The sequence below is a fragment of the Papilio polytes genome, unplaced genomic scaffold, assembly GCF_000836215.1.
Source record: "Papilio polytes unplaced genomic scaffold, Ppol_1.0 DF821400.1, whole genome shotgun sequence".
In the NCBI taxonomy this organism is placed as follows: Eukaryota; Metazoa; Arthropoda; class Insecta; order Lepidoptera; family Papilionidae; genus Papilio; species Papilio polytes.
In genome coordinates, this window is record NW_013527804.1 from 6596898 (window position 1) to 6623764 (window position 26867).

Genomic DNA, 26867 nt, shown 5'->3' on the forward strand with positions numbered 1-26867 from the left:
TGCTCCTCCACCTGGCGCAGCTCGTCCTCCAGCTTGCGGATGTCGGCCTGGTGCGCCTCGTGCGCCTTGCGCGCCTGCTCCAGCGTCTTCAGCGCGCTCTCCAGCTTCTTCTGCGTGTGCGTCACGCGCTCCTTCGCCTTTATGAAGGTCGGCCGCTTCTTCGATACTTCTGCTTCCTGGTAAAAGGTTTCTTTTTTTAAATACATCTTTATTTTGAGTATTTAATTTTCTGTAGAGATAATAAATTAAATAATTAAACATACCACTTCTCTAATGTCTTGTTCAATTTTAGCAAGTTCCCTCTGCACGGTGCCCGCTTCCTTCTTCTTCTCTTTGAGGGCATCCTCTGCCTTCTGCCGTTTCTTCTCCACTTTAGTCAGCTCGTTCTGCTTGTGCTGCAACTCCTCCTCAAAGTTTTGGATCTCCTTCTCATTGTGATATAAGTGAAATAATTGAAGTTCTACTTTTTGTTCTTGCTGAAAAGTTTAAACAATAAAAATGTTATTTTTGTCAAAATAAGCTAAATGCAGAAAAGTTCCACAGCTTTTCGTTTAAGTTTTTTTACCAGCTCTTGTTTAAGTCGTGTATATTTTTCCGCTTCCTCTTTCTCGAACTTCGCCTCTTTCCGTTCTGCAGCAACTCCTTTCTTCTTCTGGTATGAGAACTGTGCCTCCTCGTCTGCTCGGTTTACTTCTGCTCTACATGCTTCATATTGCTCCTTTAGCACTCCAGATCTTCAAGGTAAACATATTTCGTAAAAGAAGTATTTCCTTGTGTCAATTTTACTTTTAAATGATTATGGGAATAATATCAATTATTGTAATAATTACAAAATATTGTGAGAAAATAAAAATAAACAGTATGAAAAACATCTTACCCGCTAATTTCTTCAAAGAGTGCAGTTCTCTCTTTAGGGTTTTTCATAGCAATAGACTCAACAGCCCCTTGGAATACCAAGAAGTTCTTGGCCTTCACATTAATACCGAGCTTCTCCAGCTCACTCAGGTACTGGCTCACTGACACAGACTGCCATAAACATTTTAATTCAAGTTTATGTATCATCATACTAATATTATAAATGTGAAAGTTTAGATGGATTATATGGTTGTATGAATGGATGTTTGTAGCCTAAACTGCTGAACAGATCTCAATGAAATTTGGCATAGATCTAGAGGATAGTCTAGAGAAATAAGTATCATATAGGCTACTTGTTTTTTTTAATACCACGCGGACGGATTCAAGGACGCAAGCTAGTACTAATATAAAGAGAAAAAATGTATTCTTGTATAAAACAAACAAACTGAATAACTACTGAATCAATTTCAAAATTCTTCTTATTTTTAATTTGGTATGGACAAATTGGGGAACATAAGGTTTCTAAACAATTACATTGCAAGCAACAAATAACTACAAAATTAAAATTAAACATATATCCCTGGAATTCTAATACAATAAATTAATATTGTAATAAAATTATTGTGTTATTGCTTTGTGAGAGCAAATATTAATGAGTATATTGTATATTACCTGTCCATCAATCTTATGGTCGGAGGATTGTCCAATCACAGATCTCTGAAACTGCTTTGTAGTCATGTCCTCCAGCACAAATGTTGCTGTTACAGATGCACTGACAAGATAAAAAATACAATGACTAAATTTGTTACTTAGGATAATGTATTGTACTATTTTTATCTGTACATATAAAATTAGAGAGTCTGTTTGTAATATCAAAAGAAAATTTCCAGATTTTGGGTGGGTGATGTATTTGCATTGCTGATAACGAAAATTGCATTTTTTTTGTCTGGCTGTCTATCTGCAAGCCATGTTTGAACAGGGCAAACTCCAAAATGGCTGGGCCCATTTCGACCGGACTCTTAGTAAAGGGTAGCTGACTTAGAGAGCATGGCCGAAGTCATAAGCAATAATAACTATCCTAATAATGATAACTAGTTATCAATAAAAACTTTACCTTCTTGATACAGGTTTGTTGATAGAAGCACCATGTATTAAATCACTGAGCCGTTTTACTCGGAGTAGAGAAGTTTTTTCCCCCATAACAAAACTTACAGCATCCATGAAATTTGATTTTCCTAAAAATATATTTTTTTCTTTATTGTAAAGCAATATGTTAACTATAAATAGAACATCTTACAATTACTTTAAAGCTGTTTCTAGTCTTACAACATTTAGATGTGTTTGACACCAATATCTACCATTAAAACAAGTTTTCCAAACACAGTGCAATATGAAGGATCTTCTATATTTAAATAGTAAGGTTTAACAAAATGTTTATAATATGTTTATAAGTATGCTAGCAGGTAAATGTAAAGGTTTAATTTCATTAAATACCAGACATTTTGTATTACATACCTGAACCATTCGGCCCAACTACAGCAGTAAAAGATTTCAGAGGTCCTATACGGTGCTGACCCCGATAGGACTTGAAATTTTCCATATCAATATACTTTAAAAACGCCGGCATCTTTACATTACAAAATCTTCATTTAGAAAATAAAAAAACTGAATTCTGAACTCCACAATAACATTAAAGCGCCAAACATTCACTTTCTGACAAGTAACAACTGTCATTAACATCAAAGCACAGATAAGCAAACTAACAGATAATTTTCATGAAGACAACAGGTTGAATATCCTTCAAACTAAAATGAACTAAACTTGCTCTTTGGAATTTGTGACAGATTTGCCTTGATTTATATTTGACTGACACTGACAGCGTTATCAATCTACTAAAATACTAATATTTATCATTAATCGATTTGTCTACGATAATACTTGACTTACAAAAGTTGCATTTGAAAAGTTTTAATTTCAGTTCTAACTTTTTGAGCTCGCTTTGATATGGATATAACGAACGTGTAAGTTATTTCCAAGCATGAATGGTGATCAAAGTCCTGGAAGCCCTTTAGACCTTAGCGATCGTGAACAAGCTGTGTTAATGGACCCTATTGACCATGAGAGATGTAGATATCCTTACTGTATTGTTTGGACCCCTATACCTGTTCTAACGTAAGTATACATGCATGTTAGAAGATGACTTTTTTCCTATTTTAGAATTACTAAAATCTAGGTCTAAATCTTATTTTTATTCTTTTTGTATGATATAAAATAGTTAATAGCATTGCCTGACTTATATCCGTAAAAGACATACTAAGGTGGTAAACCTTACCAAAAATACCTACAACAGCAATTTTTAATTCTGTAGCAAGTATTCATTAAATCCGAGAATACTAATCACAGTATTTACGAATTACCTGTGATTGTTACAGATGGATTTTCCCATTCCTTGGCCACATGGGAATATGTACTTCTAATGGAGTCATCAGGGACTTTGCGGGTCCATATTTTGTATCAGAGGATCTGATGGCTTTTGGCAACCCCACCAAGTACTGGCAACTCTCTCCTCAGAAGGCATTAAATGGACAGGCCGGCTGGGATACGGCTGTCACTGAAGCATCTGAGATATATAAAAAAAGAATGGTTGGTGAATTTTAACAGAATTGGTTATATTGCTTAGAACATTCCGTGATAAATTCTGATAATATATTGTGTAAATACTATTGTGGAATGTATTTAACAATAATTTCATTTACAGCATATAATATTTTATGATAACTGCCACTCACATGTGGCCACTGCTCTGAACATCATGAACTATGGAGGCTGCAAAAACTGGAACATGGTCAAATTGGCATTCTACATGATTCCTTATTCAAAATATGTCAGGTATATTTGTAACATCTTTTTAATTTCTTTATTTTAATATTTTAAATCTTAAATGTAGCAAATGAGATTGACTTATTGAATATTGGTTTTTATATATTTTCATATAGACACTAACATTCTCTTCTTATTTCAGTTTTGGAAGTTTTCTGAAGACTTGGTTACCTTTCCTTATCATTGCAGCTTTCATCTGTGTCCTTGCAGCAAGAATTTAAGTAGTTTATTATTGGTTTACCTAACTTGTTTGTTGTTTTACTTTGATATGTAAAGCACAAAATGGCACAATCGTCTACAATATCCAAGTAGAAATTGCTGTGATGGCTCTTGAATGGCAAAATCCTTGTTTTACATTTTTCAATTAATCAATTTTGTTTATAATAATTGATTACTTATTCACTTATTTCATGGTAATTTTGCCCATTTTATGGCAATTAAAATTTGGTGTTGGCAATCAAAATCCTAATCTATAGAAATGTTTATAGTAGAATGTTTGTGAAAATGTGTTATAAATAATCTAAAATCATGTATATTGTGTAACTGTGGTTCACTGTTTTTAAATACATATTTCTAATCTATGTAGTAATTGATTTGTATATTCATGTTTTTGTCACACAAAAATAATAGAGTATTTTAAAAATATTCATTAGCCTTGGGGCCAATGTCTTTATGGTAGATTGTACCATTTTAACTATATCACGCTAATGTATTTCTATATATTAAACTCATTAAGTGCCTGTAGTTTGTTTGAACTTGTAACTTTTTGAGTCATTTGAAATTTTCCTATAGCTCCAATGAAGTGGGGAATTATTTTTCTACATTCCTTGGCCCGATTTAAAAATGTACCTTGGACATGTATAAAATTTAAATCAATGTTGCTTTGGACACTACCTGTTTTTTGGATTTATATAGTTACTTCATTATGTACACAGCAGCTGCAGCAGTTTTTAGGAACTTCATTTAATAAACTTTCTAGTTTAGTACATTGTCTAATTTTATAAAATAAGAGTGTATTTATTTATGGTGCTTGTATTTACTGCAATATCTTTGTATTATGTACTTCCAAGATCTTCACATTGCCAAATTCATCTAAGAGTACTCTTACCTTTTTTACAACTGTGTGGAGAAATATGGATGTAGTGATTCAATATATATTTTGTAAAATAAATAATCTATTTCAAACTATACAGTATATTAGATGTTTGTACAATTGTGACGTCATATTTAAATTATTTACTAAGATTAATTTTATATAACTAACACATGCCAGGACATCACATAACAAGTAAAAAACAAGTGGCATGGAATGTGTTAATTTTAAATTATATAAGTTTGATCTTTTCTTGTAATTATAAATTTATCTATCTTAATATTTGTGTACTTTATGTTGGATAGTATTTATTAATGTAAAACGGGTTTAAAATAAATTAAAAACCTTTTCAAATTTTATTTCACCTTTATACAATTAATATAGTACATTCTTAATTATTTATTTACACATCACAATTACATACATTTAGTTAGTATAAAATGTAACACAAATATAGTTTGAGTGCATAATTTTGAACTACTTCACTAACATCAGTTAATACTAAAACAAGATGATTTTGTATTATTTATCTCAAGTAGTGTAGGCAACAGACAGGCAGCTGGCCGAAAAAATAAGCGATAACATAAGGTTTAGAAAACCTTGTGCACAGCCCATAAGTGCATGGGAAAGGCCTTGGAGATGATGAAAATATTGTTTCAAGAAATAATTTATTCTAAGAATACTCAACTTATTTGATTAATTGATGTTTTCCATTTTTAATAACTTGGCCGGTTTAACATACTAAAATGGATATTTGCAAATTTTAAAACAGTATTTAAATACCTAAAATTTAAATGAACTGTTAGTGCAATTATTTACAATTTGAGACAAATCTGCCATCAAAACATAGTTCCACAAACCAACAGGTTGATAGAAATATATATGGCACATTTAACACTCTTTTAAAACACTCTTTTCAACTGTGAAATCGTATTCGTAACCACTCATGTTGATTTTGCTAGTTAAAAATGCAAGCAGGTCCCCGATTTCTGTAGCAAAGGCATCTTTGTTTTTGGACATTTGTAATTCCCGGGACAGCATAAAAGGCACACCTTGGAGGTAATGGAAGGTCTGGTCATTTGCTTTGGGAACGGGCGCTGGCGGAGCAGGTCTTTTTACTTGTCGAACGTCGTTTATATTGGGGTACACACTGTTTCTTGGAGATGATGGATCGACAATCACAAATCCATCATCAGTTCTAGGTCCTGGTATAGGAGGCGCTTCATCTTTTACTGGAGAAGATCTCCTTTTACCAAACAAAGAAGAAAACATTTTCACTTCAATTTTATTATATTGAATCCAAAATACAATGAATCATTCACTAAGTTTGACGTTTACTTGACATTTTCAATTTGAAAACAAAGGCCAACAAAGAGTAAGTTAAGCAGGGCAAATAAATTGTCAAAAATCAACTTATTTAAGTTTTACTTTTTTTAAGGAAGATGTAATTGAAAGAAAAATGTTGGATAAATTGGTTTGTTCAAAGCCTTTAAATCTTGAGTTAAAATGATTTTTACTTCTAATTCAGTTGAATTAACTTTTCGTTAAACAATAGTTAATGAAGTTCGAGTTATTGAAATTGTTAGTTAGGCATTTATTAATGAAAAAATTAACTCATGAAAATTAATTAATTTTAATGTTTTGATGTCTGAAAACAAACTTTCCCCAAACTCATCACATTTTGATTGGTTTTTATTTTTGACAGTTGTTTCTTACAAGTTTCTTATTAGCGAATAAGCAAATAAGAAGAGCAAGAAATGGGTCAATTGCTAAGTATGACAAGCGCAATGCGTTCAATTATTTTAACGTAAGTGAACTAACTCAACTTCAGACGTCAAAAATCTGGCAAAAACACTTACTTGGACGTGTTTTGAAGAAGTTATTCATGGAAAATTTATGTGTACAATATTAATTCTTCAATTTCTGTGTTGTTATAAAGTGGATATGTTAAGTGCTATAGTGTTGTTGTAAAACAATTATTTAAAAGTGTCTGTGAGTAAGTTGTTATTTGCTGTTCAACCAGCTGTCTTGTGGCGCCTATCGGGTTATTATTTTTCTTTATGTTTAGCGATACGTTTCTGATGTATTATTTATATAAAAACTTGTTCAAGTTCGATAATTCCATTCAATCTAACTTACTTTAATTTACATATTGCCTTTAACAAACATAACTTGTTCAACAAAAACTATTTTATTTACTTTTAAAGTGTGCAGATGTAAAATTATTAGGTTCATTTAAAAATTCTATCCCAAATTCGTTGTTAAGTTTCGTAATGTGATAAGGATAAGAATACAATATCTTTATGACTTGATTTGATTCACTATCATCAACAAGGTTAAAAAAGTTATTACAATACAAATCCAAAACCTTAATTGAAAATTATTTTAATAGTGCAGATGCATTTGAGTCCAGCCTATATTAAGCACCTTAGAGGTTACTATCCTGTCAGCCCTCTTGCTTTATCTATTTCATATATGTATCAGTAGTCTCAGCGTTGAACTACCATCCAGAGAATATAGGGATGACTAAATCAATAAACTCTTTTAAATTAAATGGTTTATAAACAAATAATGCACATAGCAATTGATTAAACCTCTTACTTTATCTTGCAGCTTAAATCTGATTGTTTAAAAGTTTAAATGAAAAGACAATTTATAATTCTATAATTAACTACTGAATGTACAGAATCCATTAATTTATAAATATTATTTTTATTACAAATTAGGTTTTTAGATGGTTGTTTTCATTCAGTTAACCTACTATAATATTTAGTACACCAAATTGTAATTGTATTGTTTAGTAATGATGTTATTTTTTTATAGAAAACTGGCTGCTACATGAAAATGGCCGATGACCCCGGCCATTCATCCTCCCATTTAGGTGAGTTAACTACCATCAATACTTCAGTTAGTATAGTTAAAATTAATTTGACAATCTAGGACTAGTCATTTTTAAACAGAAATTTTATGCTATTAAGGGGTGCCAAAGAACAAGGGACAATTAATCCATATTTCAAGCCATGAAAATGTCTTGATAAGTATATGAACCTTCATTTGACTTTAATTGAAGTAGATTGGTGCTTAATTTGCATTACTCTCTGCTCATCATACAGGCGTAATGGCGCACTTCGAAAAAATGTGAATTTTCAAAGATTTTCGACAGGCTCAAAACTGATGGGTCTTATTAAACCATTCTTAATCAGTTTTTGATGAAGTTTCACGAAAATTTAAACAATGTAATTTCGAACTGAATTTTGTACTTTCATCACGACCAAAGCGGATAGTCATCATTAATCGACAACTTTACATGTAAAAAGACTTTCGTCGTGTTTTGTTATTAAAAATTATTAGTTAAATGAAGCATGGAAGCGTTGAGTGGTTTAGACAGATGTCTGTGCCTTGGGTGTAGTGATTTGTTGCTCGGCTCGGGGGTCCGAAGTTTGGTTTGGGGGTATGCCTATGGCTGCGATGTTTTCGCGGGCGAGGGTACGTCGGAGGCTCGGCCCCACGCCCCGATCGATGCTCACAAGGCCACGGCCGGGCCGCTATCGATTCATATATAAATAGCGGCAGGCCCGGGCCCCCGCGCCTCCCGGCTCTCGCCCCTTCTCCCGCGCCCACCGCCCTGCACCCAAGTCGACGTCCGGTCGACCTTGGAGCCTTGCCTGCACGTGCGACCCGGTACTTCCTTAATCATGCAACCAACTGGTACCAAATAAGTACTTTAGTTGCAACTTTGCTATGTAGCTCAAATTAAAAAGTTCCATCCATTCATTGTTTGACGATTTATTGAGTTTAACATACCTAAGAGATAAGTTAAGGTATTTGGCATCATCATTACATAACGTCCGCTAATATATTATGCCGACATACAAAGTGAAGAATCAAAATTTGTTTGTTAAGAATATTATCGTTTTAACGTGAATTAACATAAGCTAAGAGCATTTTGCCTCTTACACAAGTTGTCACGTGTCGTTACTTAATATATTTAATCTTGATTACAATAACTCCATTAAATAATTAAAATAGTTAAAAAATTAAGGTTTGCAGAGTAATTTCGGAGTAGCAGTGCTGCGTTCCGCCTGAGTGTCCGCTGGCCTCATGCAGAGGTCGTTTCCATAGATCTAACTAAACGCGTATTTTAGTTTCCGCCTTCCACAACTCAATATTGTTATATCACGCTATCACACAGATGACTGGGATAGCGCACTGGCTATGTATGCATACGATAAGTAATTTTTTTTAAATTTCCCGCGTATAAACTCTATGCTACTCTGCATAAGTATCACACTAGTCAAGTGTTGTAAACTGTTTTGTAATATTTTGTCATGATTTATTGTTTGTTGTTGACGCTTTAATGTCGCGGTTAAGTATATCGTTTTCCTTATTTACTACTTATTAAAGATTTCTCAGAGTTGTCGACTGAGGAAAGATTTAATACAAATTATATTGCGAAAGTGAATCGCAGGAAAATTAAGAAATAAACTCGAAAGCGTAAAGTATTATTAGAAGGTCTAAAAAGTTTTTAATTTCTAATTTACTTCTTTAGTCGTACGATACGCTGCGCTGCTACTATTCATTTACTTTTTTTTTATAACATAAGGTGGCAAACGAGCAAGCGGCCATCTCAATCCGCCAAAATGGCGAAGCGACCGCTGCCCACAGACATCCGCAATTGCAGATGCGTTGCCTACCCTTATCCGACGGCGGAGGAGACCCACATAAAGTGGATATTTCCCCTTCCTATGCATATCCTCCACCGTCAAATCCACTTCCTCTTCCTATCCTCTTCTTGTGAGAAAAGGGTGGTAAAGAGAAAGGGACTAAAATTAGGCCTAATTCTATGTGAAGAAAGATTGTAACGAGATAAACTGTGTTGTTCTAAGTTCTGAGGACCAATCGGAGAGCTATCTATGTTTTGATTAGTTAATGTAGATATTCGTATTACATTAGTAGGAGTAGAGGCTATAGTTTCCGCATCTTCACTGCTCGCACGTATTTTGGCATTATGGCGGTATTTACATACATATCTACAGCCATAGTCCACACGTGGGTAGTGCTAAATAAGCAGCGTATTTTCCAATCGTCATCGTCTAAAGTATTATTCCTAAATATTATTAATTTTGATGAGAGTTCCACTGCACCAACGCTTCCTTTCTGACACGTGACACTCCCCTTTTCTGCGGCGTAATAAAAGCTTTTGCCAACAAACTACTCGCTATACAATCAGTGATGGAAAGCACTATCAGTTATATTTCATACTAGCTGTTGCCCGCGACTTCGTCCACGCAATATTAAGATAAAAAAGTAGCCTATAACCATCGTTTAGTCATTGAAAGGCCGATCGAAATTGGCCTAACAATTTTGGAGATTACCCGGCAAAAACGCGGCTTGTGGACAGTCAAAAAAATTAAATGCAATTTTCGTTATCAGCAACCCAATTACATCATTTTCCCGACATCTGGAATTTTTCTTTTGACATTACAAACGGACAGTTCAATTTTATTATATGTATAGGAGATGTTAAAATTTTTCCATTCTTTGAACAATTTCATAGTCGTAATGACGTGTATAACTGTTTGGTTTTTATAATTTTGAACTTACATTGTCTACTTCGTTAAATCATGCGACCTGCGAAGCGCGTAAATTTCCACGCACCGGTACAAGCAACAGACAATACAAACAAATCAGCTAAACGTCCCCCGCTTGTTATGACTGCGGTCGTTTGGATACGGGAAGGTCAAGGGCGCTTTTAGGAAGTAAGGGAAGGGTATAGGGAGGCGGGCGTCGGGAGGTGGGCTCCCATGGGCGGGGCTCACAGCCGGGCGCCAGAAATAGACTCAGCAACACCGTTTGTCAACACACGCCCACGCAGCGAGGCCCGGCCGCCCCCTGCGCCGGGTGGCTCCGCCACGGGGGGGCAGGGCGTGGGGTGGACGTGCTCGCGCCCTGGATCTTCTGGGAAAACGAGAGCCATACTACAACGTTCTCTGACAGTCCCTGATCGAAGCGTTTGATATTATAATTGTCAGAAGTTGAATAAACGAAATGTTTGAGGTACAATTTCTAAATGAAAAAATTATTACGTTAGACTATTCACAAAAAATATCTGCTTAAACATTTTCTACTTTGTAACCTTTAAAAGTCTCAGTAATAATTTTATTGCAAATAGTAGACGATTTGGCGGGTAGTAGTACAGTAAGCGAAGACCAAAAAATTTCAGACATGAAAGAGAACATTTTTATTAACCAAAAAATATGTCAACTTCTAAGTTACCTAAAAACTTCAGCAAGTTACCAAAATATAAAAATGTATTTTAACTTTCCAAGTGATGCCAAAGCTAGATGTTAGCTAAGTTAATTAATGATTACAATTACAAGTAAGTTGCCGCGGGCCCTTCTTACACGCGCGTCTATTTCCGTACCTCCCTTGACCTTCAAGTTTGTGCTCCAAGGTGCTACGGCAAGCGCTTAACAAAAATTGTTTCCGTACTAAAAAACTATATTTGCTTGTTTGTTTCTTTTTGTACAATGTTATAGCAGGTTCAGTTAGTGATCTAAAATTCTAACGATATATTACATTTGTATATTTTATATTATAGAAGAAGAATCCATAAGACACTTTGGTTTGTCTGATTTATTTAGATGTTATAATTCAGTAGCGCTGTCTTGTCAATCAAGTGATATTGAGTAATGCGTTCAGTGTGAGCGTAGCTTTATTACTGATGTCCATATCATATATAACGTTTGCCTTCTGCAGTTTATAAAGGGGTGGGCAACATGGGGTGAATCGGACGATATGCAGTGAACCCCTGCCACCCTCCACCACCCCCGGCCGCGGTGCGCTCTGTAATCACTAAACCTCCTAACCTACATAAACTTTCAAACTAACTAATTGTTCTTGTTGATCCTAGAATTAAGGTTGTGCTGTATAACTGAGAATTGACATAAGAATACCTAAAACGTCCTGTTGCTTACCCGGTATGCCGGACTGTGTATTAATTCCCAATTAGTCGTAACAACGAAGCACTAAATACTATTTCACCTTTATTTCAACATAAGATCACACGGGAGCTGCAGTGAGTAAAAATGTTGAGGTACTGGACTTTACTTTTTGACTCAGTACCAAAGAGTAAAAGCACATAAATGTATCACACATAGAAAGTAACATACAAACAAACCAACGTGGGTTGGCGATTGAAGGTCGGGTACACCCATAAACCACAGTGCCTGTATGCTCAGGACCAACCTGCTCCGGGCTCCTTAGATCTAAAAATATCAACAACCCTACATAATTACGTAATTATTATTGTTGGCTGCTGGAGGCTGTGTTTCCTTCCCCTGCCGACGAACGCGCCGCCCGCCTGCGGCTCCGACACACCCTCAGCCCATAGTCGGAGACCGACCGTCGCGGAGGTAGCACGTGTCCTTAACGGAAATCTGTCATTCCCGGCCGGTATGCACATTAAACGCTACGGGCGACATTTGTAAATAAATTGGAAATTCAGTTTTTACAGCTTATAATGTAAAATAAACGATGAACTATTCCTATAATTGATATTTTAATATAATCCAGATATATCTTGTTTTTTGTAAACTTTGTGCGTGTGGAAAATCAGCATGTCTGCCGACCCCACATCCGTCACTGCTAAAGGTAACAACTGAATTTTAGATTGACTGAAAAATGCTTATTTCTTTGTTTTGATGCGTGATTGATCTTTCAGCTTTTTTCATCTTGGTTCTTCAATGCTCTATCTAATGTATATTTTATGTGTAGATCTAATACTTATTCCTTGGGTAGGAATATAATCAGTCAATTAGATATAATTTGAAATGCAGGTAGTTACTGTTGTGGATATTTTCGTCGAAGCTACATCAATATTAGTTCCGCTATATTGCTTTACAATATTAGTACAATTTTAACTTATAGTTTCAGATGTTTCTGGGTCATGTGTTAACTATTTAAATCATTTAGAGCTTCGCGCTGCCTTCATCCAAGAAAATAAATAAAGACAAGGTACCAATTCTTTGAATAGGTGACGTATTTTAAATGTGATTGAATTGTAAAATGTATGATTAGACTGCCTTCTAAGCTTTAATTGTTGATTGTCCTTGACCCTAGGTGACCATCCTCACCATCCCGGCTTTCGCCAAACTTTCTGGCTGGCAGAACCGTATTTTGGAATGATCTGTGCTCAGCGGTATTAACAAACCGCACAACTTAGCGTCCAAGAAGCGAGCAAATCACCTTTTGAAAAGCGGGCAATGCATCTGCAGTTGATTTCCCCTCCTTTTTTAAAATAGGACATAGGAAATAGGAATAGGACAACTGAAGCTGAAGAAAATTATGTTTTCATTAGGGTTTCAATACATGATTAATTTAATGAACCATTTAATATTCATTGAATTATCAAACAATGAGCTGTGCCTGTCAAATTGCCTACAAATTGCTGCGATTTATTACGCGAAATATTAAGATTGTAAATACAGTAGTATTCATCAGATTTTTCTAACTCTCCACTTCCACAGTCTTTTATACTGAATTAGGGAGTAGTTTTTTTTAGTAAATATTGTAGAACATTGCAAGTAAAAGGAGTGCCTGGGAAATACCTGCAGCTTATTCAGGCCATGTACTGGCGAGCTAGTACATACGTCCGGTCCGCTGCTGGCGATAGTGACAGGTTCGGTGTCTCGGTGGGTTTACACCAGGGGTCGGCTTTAAGCCCGTATCTGTTCCTCCTGGTAATGGATGCTTTGACATTAAACATACAGGAGGAGGCACCCTGGTGTATGCTTTATGCCGATGACATCGTGCTTGTCGGGGAGGATGAATGCGAGGTACAGAGCAGGTTGGAAGAATGGCGGGTTAAATTGGAGGGAGCTGGTCTTAAAATCAGCAGGACCAAAACTGAACATTTGTTTTGCGATTTTGGCGGTCCGACCAGCTTCTCTCCAATCGCCTTAAATGGTGTGCCTCTACCAACCTGCTCCGACTTTAAGTACCTCGGTTCTCTAGTCCAGTCCGACGGTGGCGTTGACCGAGACGTAAAAAGCCGAATAAATGCAGGTTGGATGAAATGGCGACAGGTTACTGGTGTGACTTGTGATCCAAGAATGCCTCTTAGGCTTAAGGGACAGATCTACAAGTCCATCATAAGACCTGTCGTATTGTATGGATCTGAATGCTGGGCCACCAAAGTTGCGGATGAAAGGAGATTGCATGTGGCTGAGATGCGTATGTTAAGATGGATGTGTGGTGTGACAAGATTGGATAAAGTTAAGAATGTGTACATTAGAGGAAGTTTGAAAGTAGCGCCAGTGGTGGAGAAATTGAGAAGCAAAAGGTTAGCGTGGTATGGACATATTATGCGACGAAATGATGGGGACATAAACCAGAAAGTGTTGAGATTGAATGTGGATGGCTACAAAGGAAGAGGAAGACCGAAGAAAGTATGGATGGATTGTGTGAAGGAAGATATGCTTAAGAAAGGAGTGGATTCAGATATGACGGCTGATAGAGATGTATGGAAGAGCAGCACATACTGTGCCGACCCTCCATAAGGGATAAGGGCAAGTGGATGAAATGATTGTAGAACATTGCACTCTAATGAAGTTGTTATAATGGGGCAGAGTGAGGTCAGTGTCCATGACGTCACGCTGCGTCAGTGACGTGTCCCGGGTTCGAGTCACGCTGGTGGTAGATCGCGTGGCGGCGCGGTCGCGTGCCGTCACACCGCACGTTGCCCTCTGTCATTACAGCTGCTGATTATAGAGGGACTTGTTTACTGTGCAACTTTTCTACGAAAATTTGCACTGGAATTAAAACCATTTCATTTATTCTAATGTATTTCTACGTATTACTTTTTATAAATATTGCTTCGAATACAGCAGAGTACCGGTCTCTCTCAGTCTCGTTCAGCACTATCATCAATAGCAAAAGTTGTAATCTATTAGGGGCTTAATATTAGAGCGGTAAGATTCAAATAGTAAATCGTTTCCTATAAAATGTTGCGGGAGTCACCAAGCTAAATAAAAGTGTTAGGCTATCCAATAGGTAAAGGTTAATCTTAAGTGATGTGCTTCTGACAAAGAATTGTAATGAACATTGTTTGTTACTGATGACTAACCTTTACTTTCATATTCTAAATTATATTCGTAAAAATTGGCAGAGCTAGTTTTAACATTTGGCATTTGAATCATCATCATATTAAGTGGAGTAACTGCGCAGTATCGCAGGTGACTGGTGTGTAACTCATGCTAGGCACATTAGCGACAGGCCGGACGCTGTTTGCGGCCTGCTGCTGGGTGTATTTGTGCTGTCCCTGACGCACGCTCGCTCACCGCTGACCGTACCATTGGGATTTCCCGCATTGAATCATTGTGGTTACCATTTAATGTCACCAAAACTAAATTTAGATATTGCGATAAAAATTGCGCAATTTTTCTTCAGATTTTTTGGAATTGTCATCAAGATTAAGTTCAACTTCTTTGAAAACTCAATAACTTCTACAAATATTTTTGGAAGTCTAGCCAAAAGAAGTAATTGTCATTTGAATGATATTGCGTTGAACCACAACTGAGCAAATCAAAGTTTTCATTTAGTTTAGCAAAATGGTCTTTATGTCAACTTAAATTTTACGGTGACTAGAAGTTTGAAAATTCCTAAGCCAATTTGAATTATTTGCTGGTTACTACTGTAATACGTTTCACGATTAATTTTGAACTGCAGCAGGACATTGACTGTGGACTGAAATAACTTGTTTAAGAATTGAAGCAAATGATAGCGCCAACAAAAAGACCGCGCCGCCGTGGTGCCGATCCTTGGTCATCGCGTAAATGTGGCGACGCCGGCGGGCGCCACTTACTCACCTTCCGAGCCTGGAGCCAGGCAGCTCTGGATAGATGTGCTATACGGATATAAAGTAATTAATCGACGAATCAGTGACATCATAACTTATTATTTATTTTATGTACAGCTGTGACTTTTACACAAGCTTTTATGTATACATTTAATTTTGTTTGGGTTTTATATCGAGAGCTTTTAATAATGATAAAAATTTTGCATTTGGAGAAGGACAAAGAATTTTAGTCACAGAAAATTTACTGTTGCGGCGACGAGGATATCCAAAGAAATTGCTTATTTACGAGCTGCTCTAGAAGTATCTATGATGAAGATTCTAAAAGACTTTTTTGTCTAACATAAATTTTATTACTGCACAAAAACATGATCATAATTCATGTTACTCGGTCCATAATTATAGATTTGGTGGCCCTATGGCACGGTCTGCTGCCCAGGGAAGTGGTGGCTCCAATCGTTCGATGTGTAATGTCCGTCTTCGGTCATCTCCTTCTTTTTTTGGACTGTTAAAACACAGACGTGTGGCGCCCAAAGTTCGCCCGCAAATAGAGCTTGCTGCCCGTTCGTGCTGGCGCCGGCGCGATTGACTCATACACTGCCCAGGGTTAAACTTGATGTAATACATATAAAATGTACTGTCTTGATATCAACAATTACACCGCACTCTCAGAGATAGTAATGTTCGCCATTGACGTATAACGACATCCGTAATAACATATTTATAATTTCGCTGGTGTTAGGCAATATTGTTACTTGAGTCGCTTTGTTATCAACCTTCGGTTCAGTATATGTAATTCGTAATAATGCAAAGTGCGTTCTTAGCTTTATTAAATGTACTTTATTATATTCGAATAATATTTAATCTTTATGTTCAAGTGTAATGGTCTACCCGATAACGCAAAGGTTGGAATTAGTAAAGGAACGACTGCATAAATGCGGTCGCGCCGGCATCACTAACCGGATTGTGCATTACCTTTTTGTTCCTTAATAAGGCCGGAGATATTTATGATTTGTGATATCTTATTGAAAGATTTTACCGTATTAGTACCATATTTATATTAGTTACTGGATTTCTATCCAGGTGATCGCATGGCGTAATGGTGTGCAGTACAAGGAGAAACTATCATAGTCCTACCAGTATATGTACACGCAGGACTGTGGAAGTTTGTTTTCTCTATAAGAGACTATGTTGTAATGTTTTGTTTTGTTTGTCTCATATTATTTCTTTGAAAAATCGAAAGAGACATTACGTGCGTTAATGGTGTTACGCACAGTTACGGCGCCTCGTAAAAATAAGCGATTAGATCAGCTCGTCTGGGCGGGCGGCGTCGGCCGTCGGCGCCGGGTCACTCGGCCTCGGTCGTAGGACGCGGCGCGGCGACACTTCCGCGTGAGCTGGCTCCTCGCGACACCTCATCCACCATTTAAAATGCCATTTTATGTCCCCTTCAGGAGTCATAAAATTGGCTTGTATTTATTTTAATCGTTAGATCAGCTTTTCTCCTAGCGTACGGTGTAACCTACGATCTGGCTTTTAAGCTAACTTTATAAAATGAAATCTTTCTTTATGTAATTACTGTTTAGTTTAAATAACTTTGGTATCTTGTGTTTGGTGTATCAGGTGTGTAAGAGTTCTGATTTTTTTTTCTGTTCATTGATTTCTGAAAACTCCGCAAATGTTTACTTTGATTTCTAACTATAACGAGTTAAATTGCATCATAAACAAATTACCTGAACAATATAATTATCGCGTGCAGAGAAGAATAGGTTTGATGTATTTAATGATTCGTTCTTGATACCTGATTTTGTAGAGATGACGAAACTGACAGTTGCATTGTCGCGACTCGTGATATTAAATGTCTATTAACAATTAAAGGGGGAACAGAATAGACCAATTTAGAAGTATAGAAGTTCGAGTACCCTCTGTCGGGCACACAGCCACAGCGAACTGTATGTATAACATTTTTATTGCCGGCCATTTGTCGGTGACCGGCCTTTTGCAGGTTTGCCTTGAATTAATTTGTGTTTAAAAGGCAAGGTCACATTCTAAATATAACATCGCGGCGACGTTTATTATAAATGTAAATATAAGTTGCTTGTGTGGTCGTCTACCGATTACAATAATGTTAATACATTCCTTGTCTGTTCTATACTAAGTTTGATTATATAGAATAACGCACAGTAATGTTTCATATCATGCTAGGGTGCGCTTGTGCTTGTTTGACTCTTCAATAAACCCTTTTATTGGCATTCGAATGAAACAAGAACTAACAAATTATGTCTTGATGTGAGAATTTGCGAGGATCCGCCACATTGTACACGGGTCCTAATCTTATTTGATCTAATTAATTTCAACAAGACTCGATAAACCCGGTTAGAAAAAAGTATAGGTACATATCAAAGCTGACAATACTTATGCAAATTTCCTTTAGTCCAGACATTAATATAATTAATTTATTTTATTCCCTGTCCAAAATTTGGGTTGTCCACCAAATTGCACTAGTGACTGTATTCAAATCGTATATACAAAAGAAGAAATTTCTCGATGGTGGAAAGATTCTGAAAAATTAATCGTTCCTCACGTTTGTTTAATGTTGTAAAGACTTATTTCAGATAACTATATAAAAAAATTGTTTATTCTATCATTTTATCTTCTAAAAATACACCAAAAACAAAATATTCTCAAAAAAAACAGTACACTAAAAAGTAACGAAATAATTCCTTGAAAATAGTAAACCTACCTTATTGTAAGTGTTATGTCTATATTGTACAATTATTTTTACTTTGATGTCGGTGTCAGCCAAGGTATGCAGTGATATTTCTACGTAAGGGTTTCCATATTTTTACCATAACAATTGACAATTGAAAGTATAGTAACAATTAAGTAATGAATCTACATTGTCTGACACCGACTTCAAAGTAAAAATAATTGTACAATATAGACATAACACTTACAATAAGGTAGGTTTACTATTTTCAAGGAATTATTTCGTTACTTTTTAGTGTACTGTTTTTTTTGAGAATATTTTGTTTTTGGTGTATTTTGTTTTGTTTTTAGTGCATTTTGTTTTGTTTTTCGTGTATTTTGTTTGGAAGTCGGTTTTACATACATGATGTTTTCTTAAACACAAATATTGCTTTAGGACAGAGCTTTGTTTGCTGCACTCGGCTCGTGCGCATAAAAAGCATCCTTCTCCTTTTGTTCGCAACCTGCAATATTAATTATAACGTTTATGACGCGAGACCGTGAACTACCATTGACCTTCGCGGCCATTTCATTGCTAAGTCGGACGCGCCGGTGTGCGCGGTCCTCATCCAGCTTTCTTTCGGAACGCTTCCTGGAAAATTGTGCAAAGATGCCAACAGAATTGAGTGTAATGTTAGCCGCTTGTCGCGTACAGCGGCTGGAGGTCGCTTGCAGCGCTGCAAGGACCAGTTGTGAATGGAGCGGTGGCGCTGGCGGCGCTCGCGGCGCGCGCGCAACAGTCAGTGCCCAGCTGCGAGCCGTGGTGAACGTGCCAAGCTCGGAAGTGTGTTGTCCCGCCGCACGTCGGCAGTGCTAGTGCCCACATAAGATGTTTGCGTGCAGCGCAGTGCTTTTCTTTCGTGATTGAGTTCAGCACAGTGTTTAAGGTGGATTCCGGACTTTACCGGGCCGTAGAGCACGCGCAGCGGCTCGAGCGGTCCCAGGCTATGTACGTCATGAATTTAGGTGAGTCCGCTATCCTTCCACGTTCTTTATTCTTTACGACTATTATTGGAACTAGACGGAACCGGTACCCGATGGCGAGATTCTCGTCGGGCACGGATGTCGAAAATGTTATCGCTGCGTAGAGACCTAGTTTTTTTATGTGATATACCGACATGTAGACATGTAGCCTTTCTCTTTCGCGTTTTCGACGTATCCCGTCGACGGAGTCGGCCCGGCCCGATCGCTCGTCGTATAAACAACTTTGTGAGGCGTACGATTCCATTTCAATTTGTATCTTATTCATAGCGCAATGTATATGCATGTGTATGTTTTTATTACAGTTCACGTACAGCGTGTGGGCGTGTGTTGGTGTGTTTGCGCTATCATGTTGCTATTTTGGTCCCGTGTCTGTGTGCGTCTCTCGTACGAACACGTTTCCCTCGTGTGCGTTTCGTATCCGCGTTCACCGTCTTATCATTTTCTTCACTCGATGCTGCTGCAAAATACTTATAATTTACTCGATTCCTATCAAATCGAACATTCCTTGTGACAATCGCGGAGAGCAATGTTTTTGGAATAACAATTTGTGAATTACTTTATCAACTAAAACTTTCCATTTTACTTTAAAATGACAATCAGTCATCCGCGCATTAATCTAACCGATTGATATAAAGACGCCGTCCGACCTGGTGTTTGTGAGCTGCTGTATGAGTGAGGTGACGGTCGCAAGCCCCCATGACGAGCTGGGACGTCACGGCAGCAGAAGGCCCGTGTGCGTGCGCACCGTCTTGGATATCTTGAATGGTCTGCTGGTCTGCGATTGAACTATTGACATCGCTTTAGCAGCAAAAGTTCAAGGCTGAAGTCGCACACAAACCGCATTAATTAATGTTTTGCGTCACTCGGCCACCCAACGTTAGCTCGTTGTGGTCCGACGTTGTCTATACGCAGAAATTTTACTTACAGTATGTTCCCTCGCGTCATTTCTCGAAAGCGATTCAATTCAAGCATGAGTTAAAACGAGTTCATATAGAGAAGCTGGTTTTGAAAGGAAAATATTGAAAACGTTAATAGAATGACTACATTCCTCGCAACTTTAAATTTCGTTAAATTGTTTTATACCGACATCGAATTCATTGATTGAGAATTATTATATCCCCCACTCATCATGCGGGGTTGTTATGTTTATAAATGTTTAAGCCTTCATACACCACATACTTTGTCACTATAATGCTGAACCGATGTGTGTCAACAGCTTGTATTGTGATATCGGGATTGTTTACATTTTTAGTTTAGCGAGTGCGTTGTATCGTGGTATGACATTTCATTGGCAGTGCGCGAGCGATTTGCATTTGCCGACTGGCTGCCTTATCAGCTGCGGCCCGTCCCCAGGTCGCAGATGTCACTCGAGCCCCGCTCGCCGCTACTGAACAACGCTACGGTTGTTGATTTCATTTCATAGGAGAAACGTATTCGTATCGCATTTATTTAATTTCATCATCGATGATTCCATCGTTATCGTAAAAGAGCCAGCGGGGTGATAACAAATCTGACGATACGTACTCGTAGGTTATGAATGATTATATTACAACCTGTATATGCTATCAAAGTTTTTTGTGATAAACTATTAGGTTTTCCCCTAATAAACGTGTTGATTTCATTATTTATCTATGGATTATTATTAATATTCTGAAGATAATATTAATTTTTCCCCACTGCCAGGAGGCCTATGTGTTTTGGCGGGTGTTTTGTTGTGTATCGTCGGTGTGTATGCGCGTTTGTTTGTATTTCAATTTCAAAGCGATCATCTTTGTCCTACACGACAACGTACACTTTCACAACTCTTCACTATTTCTCTCCTTATTGTAGTAAAGTTTTGATACGACGGATCTTTTACTGAGCTGCTCACAGCTGTACTGATTTTTAGATTGTTTATGAAGTTTGTTTTATTATGGACTAAACCTTTCTTCAATCTTTTATGCCCGTCTTAAAAAGATGTTTGTTGAAATAATTTGTTACATTAAGCAAAAACTAAGCTCTAGTGAGTTACATTGAATGTGGTCTAGAAGTATAGTAGTTGTGGTGGTGTCCTGACTGCCGCGGCGATGGTGGCCGCTACTCGGACCCAGTCGGCGCGCGGCCTGGAATGCTGGCAGGGTCGGCAGACGCGCCGGCGCTCGCCCGCCTGCCCGGTCGCCGACCCCCTGCCGGAACTCCTCACAATGCGGTCGCACACGGTGCAACACTACGGTGCAACGCATTGCGCATGTGTCATAAAAGTATCGAAATATGGATAACCTGTATGAGGCTTAGTGTTTCGAGTTGTTATTTTGTTGGTTTAATAAGCTTAAATGTCTACCAGCATATTAAAAATCCACTTGTGGAAATTTTTCTTTTGTAATTAAACGTATATTTATTTCCTAGTACGGAAGAAGAAGGCTACGTAGTTTTTATACCATTTCAATTCTCGACGCTTCGAGTCGCGGTAAGAAGTGATTCATTTCGCTTTACGTAAAAACCACAAGTTTTGCGTTAATGAGGCATTGAGACATGGAATTCTCAGCGTTTATTATTTCTAAGACACCACCAGTAAAATAATTGTCGTAGTCCCAAGAGATGTCAACTAAATTACATGTATAACGATCTTTTTAACCAAACTTCTAGTAACGTAACTATGGTAACGGGTAAAATATCTTTAGAATGTTGTAGAGTAGTGGGAATTACGTTATTGCCAAATATTACAGGTTTGTGTTACTCTGGGTGTGTATTCGACACTAAAATCTAGATAGCTTTTGTTTTTCTAGAAGAAATAAGGAATTTCGCACCATTCCCCTCTGCAAGCATAGCGCTTGTGTCTGCCTGTGCGAATTGGGCGATATTTTTCCGCCTTACGTCAGCGAGTGACGCACGCGCGCGTTTCGCTACCGAAATAAAATGTCGCGTCTAGACGGCGCGAAGGACGCCCGGACTCTGTTGCAGATCTTGTACATCTTCAAGTCTTACAACATACATCGAAACCAAAATTTGCCTCTAACAAGCCTATTCTTAGAAGCATAGTTATCAAACACTGTAATTTATATTCAACACAATATCGTGTCAATAATTGCATGTGGAATAAAACTTTTTGCAGTAAAACAGATTTTAGATTTAATATGTTAGATAGTATTTCAGCGAGAAATATGAGCTACATGAAGAAGGCGTTCTGAGTGTTTTGAGATTACTATTTTTTGTAAACCTAATTATGCGTTACGTTGAAAATAATGTTGGAGTCAGTCAGTTCTCAACGACACGATATGTAATAGTTAATTTAAATCAGCTTTTTTATTATTGTCTATCGAGTAAATGATATCTAGATTATTTTTTTGTTTAACTAAAAAACTACATATTTGGGGACAGCATTAATTTTCTCAGGTTTATTTACTCTTGTACATGTTACGTATAAAATATAGCAAATGCTCGGATACTATGGATTATAGTTTGATGTTCATCGGCACTTCTAATTTGAATCAATGTTGCGGTAAACCAGCGCTGCGTCAACTTGACCCAATTGAAACACCGATCGTTCCTTGAACCCGACAACTAGAAGTTAACATTACCTATGTGTCAACAAATCTAATAAGTCTAATAAGTAAGCGTTTAACTTGTAATTGACGATCGTTTAAAGAAATATCATCAAATTGTAATACATAAAGCGAACTTAAACGCTACGGAAACATTTCATGCGTCAGAAGTTAAGTTGAGTGTGCAGAGCAGAAGCTATCTTTTGAAGTTCCTCTGTTGACGTCTGTTTTTGTCCTACGAACCTAAGAGTTCGTCAGTCTGTTATCCACGATACACAATCCATCAACATTGTATTAGTTTTCTCAGAATAATCAACTTGATTCTCTTGTGACAGAAGCGACGCAAAAACTACGTTTGATTCCTCATCGAATTCCTTTTTACGTTACGTTATTATTAGCATTAACAGCGTCATGTTTTTATTTATCTCATTGTGTTTTTATAAATGTAACAGATTTTTGTGCACCGGACCGAGAAATGGTGTCTATCGCTTCCTTCTTTTAAATTCGATCGGAAAAGGAAGTTTTGCGATTGATCGTTTTTCGCTAGATTGTTTGGCAGTTTTTAGTTAAATCAAGCAAGAACATCTGTCGATATTTTATGTATACCATAAGTAGGAAGAATTGTTTACACGTGACTTGTTACTGAAGAAGATTTAATTTCTTCTATACTATGAAATATTCGACCTGTACTTTACGTTTGCAGACGTGACCTTTGGCAAGGCCGCGTGGGCAGCGACGCGTCCCCGCCGGGTTCTCGTCCTGCAGAGAAAAATATTACCTCTGATATCGCGAGGGTTGATTGGATGTGAGAGCGCGTGGGTGAAACAAAATGCCAAGCGGATTGTTTCATGATTCCTTTTTAATGGTGGTTTCATATGAAAGGTCAGCTTAACAAGAAAATGTTTTTCTTAATAATGTTAAAGGTTATTTAGTTATTTAGATATTATTTTACTCGGGTAATAATAAATTATACATACCTAAAAACGCTTATTTCTTAGTTGTTCCTCTATGGCGATTGTCTCCCACTTTGATTTATGTGTATTGTCAAGGTTTCTATTTTGTCGTAAGCTTTCATCATGCAGTATTAAGTATATGATGTTTGTTGTGCCAATAAACGTATCTCGAGCAGTTTCCACTAATAGCTCGACTGACGTATGATTTAAATAACCAATCTGGTATCGACTTATTTCCTTCGTGATCGCGCAGCTCGTTTATTTGCTTTAAATCGGGCATTGGGAGCGGAAGCGCAGTTTGGATTTACTGCGACCAGAGGCCATTTTATTTATAGACCACCATGTTGGTAGAAATAGACATTGGCGAGCTATGGTGAAGTATGATACATATTATGGAATTCATATAAATTTAGTGGGCTTATATGACGATTGCAGTTTTAATAATATCTATACCGCAACTTGGATCGATTCTCCGAAATGAAGCAATGTAACAGTAAAAACTTGTTTAAAATCAATTAGCCCTTTTTCAAGCACTCGGTAAGTTACAGACCAAACGTGTTCATTGTGCTTTATCAACTTCATTTTGTATTATACACCACAATTTTTAAGTAAATGATATCAATATTACAATAATATTTTCGATATCATTAGTATAATCCAAGCGATAGAGTCTTGCGATTAATGTGCTTAGTAACTGCTATGATCTGGTTTGTCAAGTGACTGTTCATCTCGGAGCAATTATATATCTAGCTGCGGAGGTCCGGTGTAATTGTGCTGAGGGGTGCGGGGCGTGCGGATCGCGCGGGTCTCGGGGGCGACAGGAAGCGACAATAGCGACGTGTCAGAGGTCGCGCCCAAACACCGGCTCTACCCACCACCTGCCGGACGACGCCTGTGACCTCCGCATTTATACTATCAAGCATTTTGATTGTTTTATTCTGCGTACTTTTAAGATCTTACGTATTAAGATAACCTTATCGTCACTCAACACGTTGATTTATCTTTTTTTTTAAGTACTGTGTGTATAGTGGGTTTATAAAATACTCATGAGAATAGAATTTTCGTCGGTCCACCTTTTTCGGTGTCGTTTGTAACATATGCCCTATGTTGCAACTAGGTGAACGCTTCGCATAGAAACCGGCGGAAGCTGCCCGGTACCGGACCTCGCAACCTCGCGCCACTCGTTATATCGCACGCCACTTCGCTAAACTCTAATCTACACTGTCCATGAAACAAGACATAACGTTACATATGTATGATATATTAGTGTAGGGTTTATTCGACCAGGATACAAAAATCTCGTTTCAGATCAGAAAAAGAAAACCATTATCGAAGGAATGAAAAAATGAATGCATCTATCTGCAACGTAAGTGAAACAACTCTGTATGCAAGGGAAAGGGTTGAGGTGGCTTGCTGTGATTATGACAACTGTCGCCAATTGATCCCGTTCATCAACACTGTTATTTGTCAACGCTACGCAATTGATTGCTGGCAATGCGTCAGCGTAACGTCAAAAGTGAAGCAGGGAGATGCTGTGAAATGTCCGGGCATCTTGTACAATGTGACGATACAAGACCAATTAGCAGTATGGTACCTCCAAACATGGTATAGTTTATGAATGAATTACGTCATAACAAATTCAATAAGCCACCTTTAACAATGTCGTACAAACTATAGTTTATCCAAAAATAACGAATGCCATGAACTTTAATATGTCATGTACACGCAATAATAATATCGAAGTTTTTATTTAGAACTTAACAATCGACATCCGCCATGACGCAAAGTTTTATTGCTCATAATTATAAATAATTGAATTTGCTGAGCCGATTAAGTTTCCTCATGTAGTTAAAAATACCCTACAATGGAAACTTAATTGTAATTAAAGCAGCGGAGAAGGCGGTAAACTATCGTACTGTTTATAAACATTGTTTTGTGTAAATGTATAATAGATAAACCCATTGTGCAACTAATGATTAACAATTAATATTTACCTTCTCTGTTTGTATTTCTTCATAATCATAAGTCTTTTAGTGCGTATTTAATTTAATCGCAACGTGTTAACCACACGACGAACGAGTCAGTGTTTAAATCAGTTTTTAAATAACAGATAAATAATTTGCAGCGATGGTTAATATCGTTAGTATTTATTTACGTACTTTAGCTATTATAAACCTCGCCGCTTATCAGTTCGTGCTGTGTTGATCATGAGATCACGTTCGATGTTATTTATAAATTACATGTTCGCGATCGCACCTAACTGTGCTATAAATGTTCAACATAGGTGCGGACGGATTTATTGTTGCGATTCTATAGTTTTTGAGGTGTTTAGTGTGTTGTTCATAAGAGGAGTGCCGGTCCGACGTTTTGCGACCACAATTTTATCGCTCTTATCGTGGATCGATATAAATATGACTCGATATATTGAAATCACATGGCACTACGTCACTTTACGCAATTGATATTATATCTGTGATAGGTATATTTTGAAGGAAAAATGTGTAGCCTAGTAACGTCTAAGATAGATAGTTTCTTGATTAGAGCATATGCCCATGTATGGCATATGCTCTAATTAAGGAACTAAAATTAAAGTCATGTTTCCTTTTCACATGACCAAATATAGCATAAATGTTTGCAGAAATATCTCGTGTTAAATGTTTTTAATATGGAACAACAACACAACACAACACAACCACCGGAAGTGACACGGAGAATAGATGCACTGAAGAGGGTTCTGTGTCTTTATTGATTTATTCATGTAATGTCTTTGGTATTGCAACATTGGCGACATACTACAGAGAAATGCGAGTTGTTTGTCCACTTTTCAGTAGGCAAAAAATTAATAGCAACAAAAAACAGTTTTCTGGTACCTGTTTATTACCTAAGTATGATTGCCATCATAATCTTTGACCGATCCGAGAAAGCACAGTTTTCGTTTATAAATTTTGACCAATGTACTCGTATATCCACAAATGTTA

General features: G+C 37.1%; 4 protein-coding genes across 4 annotated transcripts in view; 2 read left to right on the forward strand and 2 right to left on the reverse strand.

The window, feature by feature from the left end:
• Window positions 1-2581, reverse strand: part of LOC106108744 (structural maintenance of chromosomes protein 1A) — a 7055-nt gene extending 4474 nt beyond the window's left edge. Inside the window, exons 1-7 of the mRNA XM_013290003.1 lie at window positions 2371-2581; window positions 1970-2090; window positions 1528-1627; window positions 878-1026; window positions 566-734; window positions 264-476; window positions 3-176 (exon numbers count right to left, since the gene is read on the reverse strand). Coding sequence (XP_013145457.1) covers window positions 3-176; window positions 264-476; window positions 566-734; window positions 878-1026; window positions 1528-1627; window positions 1970-2090; window positions 2371-2482 — 1038 coding nt within the window. The 5' untranslated portion in view covers window positions 2483-2581. The remainder of the gene's footprint in view (window positions 1-2; window positions 177-263; window positions 477-565; window positions 735-877; window positions 1027-1527; window positions 1628-1969; window positions 2091-2370) is intronic.
• Window positions 2582-2716: 135 nt separating this feature from the next.
• LOC106108948 (protein REVERSION-TO-ETHYLENE SENSITIVITY1) lies at window positions 2717-5187 on the forward strand. Its single transcript, XM_013290318.1, has 4 exons — window positions 2717-3027; window positions 3288-3498; window positions 3614-3744; window positions 3878-5187. Exons 1-4 carry the CDS (start codon window positions 2894-2896, stop codon window positions 3954-3956), a joined length of 555 nt encoding a protein of 184 aa, XP_013145772.1. The 5' UTR covers window positions 2717-2893; the 3' UTR covers window positions 3957-5187.
• A 12-nt stretch (window positions 5188-5199) lies between these two features.
• Window positions 5200-6178, reverse strand: LOC106108950. Its single transcript, XM_013290319.1, has one exon. It carries the CDS (start codon window positions 6098-6100, stop codon window positions 5720-5722), a length of 381 nt encoding a protein of 126 aa, XP_013145773.1. The 5' UTR covers window positions 6101-6178; the 3' UTR covers window positions 5200-5719.
• A 379-nt stretch (window positions 6179-6557) lies between these two features.
• LOC106108745 (histone deacetylase 5-like) overlaps window positions 6558-26867 on the forward strand; it is a 41730-nt gene continuing 21420 nt past the window's right edge. Inside the window, exons 1-2 of the mRNA XM_013290004.1 lie at window positions 6558-6872; window positions 7652-7709. Of these exons, the coding sequence (XP_013145458.1) occupies window positions 7667-7709 (43 nt within the window). The 5' untranslated portion in view covers window positions 6558-6872; window positions 7652-7666. The remainder of the gene's footprint in view (window positions 6873-7651; window positions 7710-26867) is intronic.

Bases quoted from the DNA above. Each gene is read 5' to 3' on its own strand.
- LOC106108950 (XM_013290319.1), bottom strand. From the start codon at position 6,100: ATGTTTTCTTCTTTGTTTGGTAAAAGGAGATCTTCTCCAGTAAAAGAT.
- LOC106108948 (XM_013290318.1), top strand. From the start codon at position 2,894: ATGAATGGTGATCAAAGTCCTGGAAGCCCTTTAGACCTTAGCGATCGT. The intron at 3,028-3,287 runs GTAAGTATACAT...TGATTGTTACAG, and splicing joins ACCCCTATACCTGTTCTAAC to ATGGATTTTCCCATTCCTTG. The intron at 3,745-3,877 runs GTATATTTGTAA...TTCTTATTTCAG, and splicing joins CCTTATTCAAAATATGTCAG to TTTTGGAAGTTTTCTGAAGA.